The sequence below is a fragment of the Rhodnius prolixus genome, unplaced genomic scaffold, assembly GCF_049639745.1.
Source record: "Rhodnius prolixus isolate KJV_2025 unplaced genomic scaffold, Rpr scaffold_1, whole genome shotgun sequence".
Classification (NCBI taxonomy): domain Eukaryota; kingdom Metazoa; phylum Arthropoda; class Insecta; order Hemiptera; family Reduviidae; genus Rhodnius; species Rhodnius prolixus.
The window spans coordinates 24437860-24451449 of NW_027411581.1; the positions used below are offsets into that span (position 1 = coordinate 24437860).

The 13590-nt window shown below is 29.3% G+C and overlaps 1 protein-coding gene and 1 long non-coding RNA gene across 2 annotated transcripts in view; one reads left to right on the forward strand and one right to left on the reverse strand.

The window, feature by feature from the left end:
* Nucleotides 1-1099: 1099 nt before the first annotated feature.
* Nucleotides 1100-13590, reverse strand: part of LOC141447590 (organic solute transporter alpha-like protein) — a 45804-nt gene continuing 33313 nt past the window's right edge. The window contains exons 2-7 of the mRNA XM_074115301.1: nt 11535-11681; nt 7432-7583; nt 6172-6410; nt 4527-4623; nt 3231-3483; nt 1100-3149 (exon numbers count right to left, since the gene is read on the reverse strand). Of these exons, the coding sequence (XP_073971402.1) occupies nt 2956-3149; nt 3231-3483; nt 4527-4623; nt 6172-6410; nt 7432-7583; nt 11535-11667 (1068 nt within the window). The 5' untranslated portion in view covers nt 11668-11681 and the 3' untranslated portion in view covers nt 1100-2955. The remainder of the gene's footprint in view (nt 3150-3230; nt 3484-4526; nt 4624-6171; nt 6411-7431; nt 7584-11534; nt 11682-13590) is intronic.
* On the forward strand, nt 2530-7952 carry LOC141447624 (uncharacterized). The gene is made up of 2 exons (XR_012454477.1): nt 2530-2671; nt 5005-7952. It is a non-coding gene; the product is annotated as an uncharacterized lncRNA (long non-coding RNA).

Here is a 13590-nt window from a genome sequence, read left to right on the forward strand (position 1 = left end):
AGTTTCTGCTTGAAAACCTACACTTTTGTTTAAGCTATTATTTAACTGATATGAGATGATTATGCCGGAATCATTCCTTGTATATAATCTGTATTTAATAACATTGACTTTTGAGATTTGGTGCAATCTTATGAAAATAAAACATGGATTAATATAAATTAATATATCACATTGTAATATATCTGCATATAGATCATTTATTTTGAAATTGTCATTTTGATCTACCTAATTTAATAGTCAGATGAAAAACCTGCCTGTAAAAATAGGCTTTACTTTTTATTTCGGTAGACATATTCTTTTTAGTGTTTATTATTTTTTTCTTTTCTTTTATTTATTTTACTTAAACAAATTTGTTTTGTTTTTTTATCATTCAAGGCTTTCAAAGTAAATAAAGTGTAATGCCCCTTTTGATTAAATAATTCCTAGACTTTGTACAACCTCTATATAATAATTTTGTTTTAAACAAAATTGTAGTAATGCGAAATGAATGCACTAAGCTAATAATTTTAGAAGTACGTACGGTTTTGTTTTGTTTTTTTTATTTCTACCAGTATAATATACATATATACATCAGGCAAAGAGAAGATAGAGAGTACAAAAATTCATTATGCAAAATACTGCCCGGCATAGCCTTGTAGAACGCAACCGTATGGATAGAAGAAGATAGAAATCAGCCAATGCTGTCACTTCCGAGAATTTTAATGATTGGAATAGTCTAGGATAGGATATCACCAGGCCAACTTTGTTTTAGACGTTGCAGTAAGATTGTCGGGATGGATTATCAAGGAAAAAGATCGAGCTGTTGAATTGGGATGGCAAAATAGGCTACTTTAGAAATCGTGAATGGATAGATTCAGTGACAAAGGGGATATTGAGATATTTGTGGAGGGTGAGGATTGAGACGTAATTGGGTACATTAGTAAACTTTCTGTGGCTCTGATGTTAATATTATTGACTAAACTGGACTCTGTAAATTGTATGAAACATGTTTTGAAACTAAGATTTTTTGTCCTTATTTTTAGATTTTACATTGTTTACTTAATTTATTTTAGTATTTGATCGGTATGGGATTGGAAATTGTGATTTAATAACATCTTCAAAAAAAAAAATCTACTACTATTTTTTATAAGGTGGTGTAATTACAACATTTTATAAAGTGACATATCACAGACAATAGTTAATTTTATGCATAGTGCACTATCTACATCAAACTAGCTGATTTTGCAGTGTATTGTTTTTTACAATATCCTCTTTTGCTCTAAATTGATGAAATTCATTAATGTAATCATTTTTTCATAATACGTTAGTTTTAAAAATAAAATGTTAACTTTAGCTTAACAAAAAGTAGGTACATACAATAATATTTGTGTTTTATCATTCTTTCAGTTATTACTGGCCAGAAATGTATTAAGTAAAAATAATTTATTTTATTTATTATTAGTAATAAATTAGCAAAGAATTCACCGTTGGGATTATGTGGTTATATGAAGCAAATAAGTATCTCTAATGAGTACTTACTTTTCGAGTACTTTAATATCTAAAACCTTTTTTTTTAAAAAAAAAAGGATTGTCGAAATGAATGAACCTAGGTTTGGTGTTATTTTGGTCTTAATACCCTGGTCTATACAATTATTCCATTTCATATATTATTATTCCAAAGAAGTCACCTTATGTACTATACCCGTACTTATTTATTTTTCAGTATTCTATTTTAAAAATTTCTGCAGCACTAGTGTACTTTTGCTCACAATTACTCTTGACCCTTGTGCAGTTGTCTGACAACCTGCCTCTTAAGGAAAACTGGTTTTACCATCTTGTTAGATAAACTTAAATTGCATTCAGACAGACATTATAAACCAACTCCTCTAGATTTACTTTCTGTAAGCACTAGACATAGCTGTTAATTATTCTCTTTTGATCTTCCGTCCTCTTTATTTACATTTGCGGATTTGAGATATTTATTTAAGGTGACGGGCAAATTACTAAATTTGAACTCTACTAATGAAAAGTAAGAAAGTTTCTTAAGCAACCTCACCGCTAGAGAGGATATTGTTCATTTCCTTGCGATTTGTTCTGTTCTTGCGAAATTTCGTATAAATCACATTCTCTCTATTTATGAGTATTCCTTGAGTGCCTTTCTCAGCTCTTCAGATTATAAAAGGCAATAGAATTTTCTCGAAATGTCTGACTGTATAGATATCGATTCTGGTAGGAGTTTAAATCTTGCAAAATGCTCTGGATTATTTTTGTTGATTTTTTTTTTTCATTTTAGTTTTCTTATAAAGTTTGATTTATTTTAAAGTACATATAATTTCCTTTTACATCAGTGATCTTTTCAGATTTATTTCAACATTTTTTATCATATCTTTGTTTTTTATAAATCAATTATTTGTTCTTGTTGCTGTGACTGTATTTTCTCAAAAGTTTATTTATTCATAAAGTTGAAACAAAGGAAGCAAAAAAAAAAAATTGGAGCAAGAATTAATTTTTGTTTTAGGTATATATCAATTTTTGATTTTTTTTTTTCGAAGAGGAACTCAATTATTATAAGGAACCATTTACAAAGAAAATTGAGATTGGAAGGATTCTGAATCCGCCGTGCTGAGAAATTCTCTTAAGAGTCTCTTACTAGATTCCTGCATAATTAGATTTCATCAGCAGCCCTTTAAAGGTAATAAAAATTAAATATTATAAAGTTGTAAATTATTGGAGAATTTTTTCAATTGGATGTTGAAAAATGAATCAAGTACTATACAACCTCGTCTAGTTACGGTAAAATAAAAAATAAAATCAGAAAACACTATTCCAATTATTAAAAAATAAACTTGATATTTTTGGCTTAATAACTTATGCAATATTCACAATTTTCTTATTTTGAAGAAACATGGATATACAATGTAAAGTAAGTTTTTAAAACAATGAATCGTCACAAAATACTTGAAAGGAAAGTTGTGACTAGAATTTTATAGATATAGTTTTATCGTTCAAAATAACTGTTTTCGCACTTTTTTCTGTTATGGTTGAAATTTGTTTGGGAATATTTGAATTGCTATCCGTTGGATAAAATTCAGGCAGAGCTTTCTTGTATAAAAATCTGGCAAATGTACAAAGTATTACCATTTCCCATAAAATTGCTGAGTTGTAGATTACTGAAATCAAATGATAAAAAATTTAAATAATAAAATGCTATATGTTAGTAAGCTGAAAGTATTTTAACTGAAAATACCTACAATTTGAATAAACAAGTGGTGTTATAGGAGGCTTACAGGGGAAAATGTCTCCCATGGCGACAAATTTGGCTATGAATCCTTGAAATTTCGCAAATAATAATACTAACTGAAGAGCAATAAATTTGCCTTGTATATGGTACTCTTGTAAAACTGGCAATGTTACTTTTACAGTCATTACTATGCCCCAAATGCCAAGTAAAATTGATATTACCACAACTGGTTGAAAATATGAGTAATTAATATGATACAAACTCTGAAAACAAAAAAGAATAAATGTATATATATAAAAACATAATCTGTAAATAACAGTTACAACTTCTTTATATCTAGTAAAATATCTTGCTTGCTGAATTTATTTCAGTTTTTTAAATGTACTTTCGTGAATAGCAAAGTTATTTGGAATATTTATTTATCACAATCCATAGCAACTGTTTAAAATTCATTTCTTAAGAACCAACCTATAACAATAGTACTCATAACACATCCCATTAAATAATACATTAGTACATCCCTGGCTAATCTGCACAGACAGGAAGCCAACAAACAAAAAAAAAAAGAACCAACCTGGGCGAGGCTTTTTTGAATCGAAACTTTCTGCCAATACGAATCGCACCCGTTTTGAAAATAGTTGCATGAAATTATTTTTATTCTGGTTGGCCCCTACAGCTCATCACCTCATGATGCTTTCATGACCAAATAAAATTAGTAGATAGTTCAGACCACCGAATGTATGAATCACAATAGAAACAAACTCACAGATCTAATAGGATGCATTGCATATGCAACTCAGTATGACCTTGAAATCGGCACTTGGGAGGAGAAATCTAGTGCTTCAAGCTTTGCCTCGGATTTCTTCTTCAGATTCCAGGCAGGACAGGAGAGGGGCTTCAACTAGAACAAATCACAAATGATCCCCAGGCTCGCGGGGGCATAAGCTAACTGACCAGCCCTCACAAAATCTAATCTAATTTAAACTTAGGACAATTTTTCTTTATTATTAGGGAATAATTAAAAATTATGTGATGATTCGTAACGAAAGAGTGACAAATTCCTTTCAGAGTTAGGAAATTCCATTAAAGACTAATATGGCGCAAGTCCGTGTGATTACTTAAATAGAAAATATTCTGGGTTTATTGTCCTAAAATCGTAAATATGAAACCCTAAGTATTTAAATCTTACTGATTTTCTGTTTAACTTAATTTGAAATTTAATGGAAAATTGCAAAATTAATTTGCTAAAGTTTTTGAATATAATTTTCTTTAAGATTTATAGAAATGCATTTTTCATGTAATTTACCTGTTCTTCGGCCCACATTACCAATAATGCCATGTATGTTAATCCTTGAACAACTGGTAACTGCAACACTAATAACCTCAGTACGTTGAGCTTTTTCCTAAAAATAAAATACCCTGTATTTTTGTTACTATAAGGATACTGTTTTAGCTACTGAGCTAAATACTTTATATCTTGTTTTATAACAGAATTTGATAAAAACTTTAAACAAACAATGCCATCAACTTAACATTATTTTAAGGTTTAAAAAAAATCTATATTTGAGTCTAAAGAGTACATAATTAAAAACTAATCTGATTTGTTCCTTTTTTGTGGGAGGAGAGAAATTATGGCTAACTTTATTTTAACCTTTCAGAAAGCAAGAACCATTTTCATTAGCTTAAAAAATAAATAAATAAATAAAAAATACTTTAACAAAATTGGTTATTCTTTGAAGTTAGTTTCAATTTTTATGAATTTATTTTTTCTCTTAACGTTACAGCAACCCAGGATGAAACAGGGATATATACTACAATAGAATTATAGACCAATTTAAGAGAGAAAAATAAATTAATACATAATGAGACCAGTACTATTTCAAAAAATATCGAAAGATTTTGGTTTAAAACAAAAAAAAAGAAAAAAAGATTGATACACAAGAAAGAAAAAAGAATAAATGCAAGAAATTATTATTTTTTTTACTATATTAAGCACAATGGACAGTAAGCAGTCCTTGATTTACATAATATCCTTCCATATGTCCCTTTCTTGGGCCCTGGCTTGCCATTTTTTTACTACCAGCGTTCGAATATCTTCTTCAGTTTCCTCCAACCATCTCATTCTCAGGCTGCACTTTTTTCTACCCGGGTCTTCTACGACCTGCATTCTTTTTTCCAACCTTTTAACGAGCCCAATTCACTCATTCTATTGCATTTACCACTGTCTCTAAATCAAGCTTTACAAGGTACAACTCTCTCAGCGCAGAGTTAGTTTTTTTTTTTTCATCATCATCACTTCTTATTGGTCTTTATTCTTTTCTGAACACCTTTGTTTCCCCATATGCTCAGTCTATTTTCATGCTTGCTCGTGAATACCAAGATATCTGCCTTTTAATTTATTACAGTTTTACTACAATTTGATAAATTCTGGTTTTGATTTCGATGTTGCTGCTTTGTTTTTCAAAATATTATGTAATGCTGCGTAGCAATTGATTCTTGCAGACGGCCTTGCTCAAATAATTTGAGATATTTAATTTGTTGCAGTTATTACTGAAATAAGTTTTAAAAATGGCTCTTGTTCCTAAAGATAATAGTCCTTGTTACATCCATAACAAGTTATGAAAAAAAGTTATAGTTATTGGTTTTTTTTGGAGGGTACTAATATATTACAATTCCTCGTATTTAATCACCTTCATAATTTGTTAACCCCAATTTCAGCTTTTAAAATTCGCTAATGGTGTGGTAAAGAATGAAAAATGACTTTAATGTTCCAAATTAGAAGATAATTTGCAAGTAAGGACCTTTAGAAAAGTATTAAGATAAAACGTTTGAGTGTTCATTTTAGATTCTTTCGTTCTTCACTGCCGTTGGGCCGAAGCCCAATAACTTGCACACTTATTCCAAAAATTAGTCTTATAAAAAAATTGTTTAATTCAATCCAAGAAACTTACTTAGTAAGTGTAAACGTCGGTAGAAATGAACAAAATGGCCAACAACAGCATGGTGCAACTTGAAGGCTAAGATTATTTGGATGTACTTTTTTAACAAGTTGCGCTTCACCACCGGAGTATGCCACAATAAGACAAAATAGCTGGTATAAGCAAGCCATAAACATTCCCTGAGTAACTGCCTCGGCTACCAACTGAGCTCTTGGTACAATTGTTGCACAGTAAGTTGCTATTGAAACAATCTAATTAAAGACAAACAATGGTAAACAAATATTAGTAAGTGAATGCTATAACATTTATAGATAATTTTTTAATAGCATATAATTTTAAAATAGCAACTACTATTCTTATATGTAGAATGTGAATTTACTCCTGAAAAAAGCAATTAATTAAACATAAATTTAATATTTCAACAACTTCCTAATTATTCAATAATGAGAAGAGTTAGTACCTTTCTTTCTTCATAGAAAATGAAATTATTATTTGGTGTTAAAATATTTTAAAGCCAGCTAATGTTTTGAAGAATTGGCACAGCTTGGATGGATCAAAGGGGATAGATAATCAAAACATTTAGATCGCAGTCTTTAGATAAGTAATTACTTTATGGTGTATGTATTGGAATATAGTACAATTAAAAGAAGTTTTAAATGGAAATTTGAATCAAAATAAAGCAAACGTGATGTGAGGTAAACTAACAACGCTTATTCTAACTTAGTGATGAATTAGATGTTCTATATTTAAAATTTTTATTAAAGATTTTAACCGACTGGCCTATTTTTGTGATTCTGAATATTTTCATATTTTCAATCATCTTCAGACTAAATCATCAGCTTAATGTAGAAAAAAATCAACTTTCAATTGTGAAATTTCTGCTGTCATCACACTTTCAGTTTAATGTTTTTAATTTGTTCAATAGTTTGACTTAACTGGCTAAACACAAAAAGAATTTAATAACAAAGTTCAAACATATTCTATTAGGCGTTTCATTTATGGATTTGGCAACAAAAAATTAATTAAAATAAAAAATGAAATATTTATATAATTAGGAAAGGATCGGAGGATGTAGCAGCTGTTCTTGGGTAATTCTTTTTACTCAAAATTTAAATGAAACTTACATTTTAAACTTTTTATTTTTTTCATTTTTTTAAAGGAATTGAAAAGTGATGTAATTTTAAATAAAAGACAAATGGTGCTAACAGCACTAAAATTTTCTCTTAAAACTATTTTAAAAACTACATGAAACACAATTGTTAAATTACTTACTGGATATACACTGATAACAAAGACTGAATGTCCCTTGGCCGAAGTTGGGGCAGATTTAATAATATGCCTCACGGTGTCTACATATAAGATTAATACTGTTAATAGGGCAAGTCCTCCAATTGAAAATAAGGCAAATCCTAAGGCATTGAAGGCTGAAAACAAAAGAAAAAACTGTATAAAAATTTACAAAAAAAAAATTAAAATTTTTCGAGAAATTATGTTCAAAATAATTTTCCCCTTAAATAATTTTTTTTATTTTATTTTGTAATTAATTGGATTCTTCAAGGATCTTGTAAAGAAAGTTATCTTGTTAAGATTATAGTAAATTAAGAAAAAATTAATTTAGTTAAGCTATTCTTTCTGAACACATTGAAATAACTTTTCAAGGAGTAGTAATTAAAAATGTTTAAAAAGCCTGTTCTTAAATATGTACTTGCTAGGTTATGCTATTGCTGAAAATTCCATACTTAAATTTGATAGTTTGTAATCACTGTAAAGCAATAAAATTTATTACTTTAATACTTCACGTATATTTTTTATTTTGTTTAAGCCAGCAGTGATTTTATTTTTTATCTTAATTAATTCATTGAATATAAGTTATTTCTGAATTTTGTTTTTGGATGCTTTACTTTTAGTAACAAAATGCAGTTGAGCTAGATCGAAAGATCCTTGTTTTAACGAGGTAATTTAAACATAAATTTAGAAAAAACCTTCGGTTACATTCTTATATAAAATGTTGTTTTCCGGTAATTACTGGAAAATAAAAATTAAGTTCAAATTCAAACATTAAACTCAGCAGTAAGAGTAACTTTAACAGTTTCTATTTCGATTGCGTTGTGTTACTTTCTCTTTCTATAAATGGTCATTCACTGACGCAATAGTTTTTAAGCTTTATTTTCGGTTTTTTGGTGGATCATTATTTCTTTTTATTGTTATTTATCATTATTCAAAGACTTTCATCTTGCTGAAAAAGTACTACTATACTAGATAATTAGAATGTACATAATTTTTGAAATTTCAGATTCGCCCAGTTTGCCGTCGATTCAGATCCCTGCAGCCGTCCCAGTTAACCGACTTAGGTTAGGCTCTTTGTACAAATCTTGGTTTGACTTATTCTCCTCTCTAGTCCAACCTTATTGGCCTGTACATCATCCGTAATTTTTTATTTTTATAAGAGGCCTAGATCTGTGAGTCGTAAATCAACACTAGAGAATCAGTGTTTTATAAACTTTTATACACATTAGTAGGCCTGGAAATGGGGTAACTCTTCAGGTAGAATAGTAATCCGTAGAAACATCAAATCCTTTTATCAACTTCTGCAGATAAGTCATTATCAGACTTCAGACCTTTTAGGGTCCCCGAAGATATAAGAACCCCGTGCTAATGGAAGTAAAGGTGGATTTCACAAAACGCCACCATGACCTTAGTATCACTCTTATTTATCTTAAGACTCAATCGCTTTGCAGGTTCTTCTAGGAGTTTTCTCTCAAAGGTCTCTGAGATCTCCCAATGACTTCTATATGGCAATATGGTATTCTGGTTTCTCCTTTCCTGGAGCCAAGTTTCCAAGCGCCTCTGGGCCCATTCCTTCTCATTAAAAACTTGATGTAAGATTAATATTTGGGAGAGGGCAGGGGATTTATTGTATTTAACGGCATTCTTGTTATATCGACAGCAAAACGGATTATCTTAAAGTTTTGTTGCAAAAGAAGTACTTTTTATTAGGCGAATGCTATAAAAATAAATAAATAAACTAAAATAAATAAAAAACATTTTTGGATTTGTACTTATTAAAGCTTTCTTTTTAAAGTCTAACAAAATTAACTTCTTACTTACTATCCAATTATTTTCCTTTTTGAAAAAATGCTGTTAATAATGTGAAATATATACATTTTTATTAATTATTTTCTGAAAAATTTCCTCTTGCGTTATCTTGAACTCAAATAACTAACTGTCAGTTATTAAATTAATTAACAACACATTATAAACAAGGGAACGGAAGAAGGAAGAAGCTGTGTTACATAATTGAAAGTTATGTGTGGAGAGAAAGTTAAGGCACTGCCTAAGATTAGCTAACTCAACAATGCATTATTTTTATTATTTATACATCAAGTTGACTAATTTAGGTTAAGTGATTTTTTTTTAAAGAATATTTATATATTTTTTCTGAATAAATATGTTCTTAACAATCTTAAGTTGCGTGTGAATGAGCAGAATAGTAAAACAAATATTTGTTCATTTAATTGCAATCAAGAATAACTGAAGCAATGCAAGCGTTCATATTTGTAATTATCTACTTCTATAATCGTATTATATAATGAAAATTGAGGTAGATATCTTTTCTAAAATCTCAGTTAGCCCTGAAATGTATAAATGAATGAATCATAAAAATTAAGATTTTATATTTCAGCCGAAATGGTAAGTTGAATTTTCTCAAATAAAAACTCAGTTTACCATTCTAATAGTTGAAGATTTTTACCGTTACTTCAGTAATGTACTAAGTAGCTTTCCGATCACATCAAAAGTTTGAATGAACACAGGTACTGTACTGTTGATACAAAATCAGTTTTTGGAGAAGAGTCTCCTTAGAGATAAAGGTGAGTGTTGGTGTTTGTATAAAGGGTTTCTTTGGGAAGTGCAACCAGGGCCGGATTTTACACTTTTCTAAAAACATAACATATTATATATTAACATTTAACATATTGATATATATCGCAGTAATGATATATTTTATTATCTCATGAAATTTAGAAACTTAAAAATAGGAGGTGAAAGGGCCTCATAAGTGGAATAGCCTAGGGCCTCTTTTCATCTAAATCCGGCTCTGAGTGCAACTACATTTTTTTAGGTTTGCGACTTTCTTAAAACAATTAATTATATTATTTGCAAATATTAAGGCATCAGTAAAACTTATGTAATGGGCAGAGGTATTCAAAAAAAGTAAGTTGGCTTGTACTGGCTGATGGAACATTTCCTGTGAACAATCTTCCACGCAGGTGATTTCTTTTGCTCGGATAAGAGTCCTCTCACCCAAGTCGTTTCAAACATCTGGATGGATTTCAATCAATAGTCTGAGAAGACTTGTTTGAAAGTCATGAAGGTTAAGATAAGCGCCAAATTTTGTTGTGGAATCTTTTATGAAGTAGTTTTGTGAAGACTTGTCGTGTGGAATTTAAGGTCAGCGTGTTAAGTTGCGTTTGAGTGGTAATAAGGACAATATGACAGAGTGCATAAATTCTTTTTATATATGGCATTTTATTCACTTGTTATGCACTTATTAGAGTTCAATTCAAAATTTGGATTTCTTAACAATTTAACTTTATAGCCTGATCAAGGAAGTAGTACGTTCATTCAGTCCCAAATGAGTGCGCATGGTGTTTCTAGAAATCACTATAATATGTCATTTTCCTGTTTTACAAACCATTGCACCAGGGAAAGCTGTTCTAGCTTTCTCTTAGTTGCATATGAAGGCATAATTTTCTCTATCAATACTTAGCTCGAATTTGAAAATACTCCTAGTTTGAGTAAAAATGTATAAGGCTAATATGAAATAATTTTATTTCTCTACAACAGTTTAGTGCAAAACTTTTTATGATTAAATAAAGAAGAATAATAATTCCAAACTGCAGGTCTATTTTTATTTTAACCTTTTCTTATTTTTTATTGGTACAAAGCGCGAGAGAAAAACCAGTTTTTTAAAAACATACTTTTAAGACATCTCCGAAGAAAAATCGAAATAGAAAATTTGAAATGATTGAATGCAAACAATAAAAGTAAAAGACACTAAAATTATCTCCTGGACGTCATTTATCAATAATATGGATTGAGAAGGTAGTAATACACAAGGTCAAGAGAAAAAAAACCAACAGGCTAGAAAGTCTAGGTCAAAAAGAAGTATCTTAAAAAAATTGGTTTCTTTAGGCTTGTTTTATTTTTATATAACAAAATTGTACGACTCTGGAGTGACTAAACGTCCTTGGAACTTCCTGATACTTTTAAAGTATTTGTTACAAAATCAAAAAAGGTGGAGCTTGAAAAAAAAAAAAAGTGTTACACAGAAGTTACTCAAACAAATTAAAATACATTCGAACTAGATTTTATACCAGTAAAATAGTGCCTTATTGATGGAATGCTCAATGGATTACAGACAGTTTCATTAATAAGTGTAGCTGTTTCGAGATGTACGACAGTTGCTTGATCATCTCTTGAGGATGAAAGACTAGTATTGTAATCCATACCCCACCTTCAACCTGAAACACAAAACCATCAATCTTCAGAAAATGCAAAAGCTAATTTAGAAAATTTAAATCAGTTGATTTTTTTTTTTTATATTTGTTAATAAATTTTTGTGTTATTTTCTGTTTTATTTTTTAACCATTTTCTTTTTAAAAGATTTAGAAATAATCTGATCCATTTTCATCTAAATTTTCCCCTGAAAGAAAATAAATAAGAAATGAAAATTCTTGTTACTTTAAATCTTAGATTATTTCAACGACTATACAAAATGGTACGAATTGTACCAGACACAAAACCAGTGATGGAAGAAATCTGAGTAAGGTATGTGTCCAAAAATAGGCCTAACTTCGAAAGAACAATAAAAAATATAAAAAAATCTTTCGCTTATTTCATAAATTGACTTATTATGTGTTTACACAAAGGCCTGGATTTTTAACTTATTCTTTTGTTAAAAAAAAAAAAATTCTTTTATATTATTTATTTGCATTTAAATAAATTATATAGTCGCGTTAAAAAAAAAATAATAATAAAGCAAAATTACTCTAAATGTTGCTGCAACTTTTATGTAACAATGTAATTTCATATTATTTTTTTACTTTTGTTGGAACTATTCTTCGAAGTTTGAGCTGTAACTTAGATGTTTGCTGAAGAGGCTAGGGGAGCTGGCTTGTCACCTCAAAGAAACAATCACAACTTTATCACAATCCGAAACTACAATTGGTCAATTCCCTATTGCCCCTTCATTCTCATAGATTTGAAGAGATTAAAACAATAAAACAGGCAGCTCTCAAAAGTATAGTCATGATGAGGGTACAGGATATTTTTGCTTGGCATCCTCATCAATTAGTAGCAGAAAAGAGTAGTTGAAAAAGTGAGTAATTGGTATTCGTAATACATTAATATTTATATGATACATGTTACATCAATTGAAATTTAGAAATTAATTATTGAATATTTGGAAATAAAAAGCTTCATAAGAATTATTATTTAATAAATTAAAGATACTTTTCAAATGTACTAAGGTGTTTATGAATTCTCAATATTTATTTTTTTTCCTTTCTTTAGAGTTACTTTTTTTTTTTAAACTTTTTAATTGAAAATCATCCTGTTATCAAAAAATTATGGAATTTTTTATGTTGTAATACTGTATGATTAGTGAAATCGAAGAATTAAATAAAACCCATCATTTTATTACGGTTACATTCTTGGCAGCTAGTGACCCTGGGTTTGGACACTTTCTGAAACCTAGAGAAATATTTTTGTTTGAAGGGTTGACTCATTATTAGCTGACTTACCATACGGTGTTCATTTAAAATCTCAAGTACTGTTCGTCTTGGCTAAAAAAAAATTACTTACGGTTGCGTAGTTCACATTATAATATAATTGAAAACTACTTCTTCATCTAATCTATTTTTTCTAAATCATTTTATTTGTTACTATCTTCTTGGTAAAAATGTTTTCAATTGATACATTTAAATTCTAACGCAAGTATGGAACTACCATAATTTTCTAATTTTACAAAGTCAGTTAAATTTAAAAATAAAAAAATATTTTTTATCTATAGCTAAATTCTTTAAATGCATTTTTTTTGCCACCAACGAATCATTCTTTTAAGAATCCCAATTTCTATTACCTTTAATTTCGTTTTGAAGCTAACTCAGTGTTTTGGAGGATTGGGAGGCTAGTGATGAATTTGTCCAGGCTGTATCGCTCGTAACATATCATAATGTTCATTAACGGTCTCTTCCTAAGAGATAATCTAGCTGGTCTCGAACCCGGGAACTCTCTCCTGAAGTGTACTAACCACTGAGCTAACACCTTCCCACCCTTTGAGACAGTGTATTATTCATTGTTTTATTTAACCTTATTTTTTTTTATTATTATTATTAATTATGTAACAGTTATTGGCTTCGTTACTTCGTT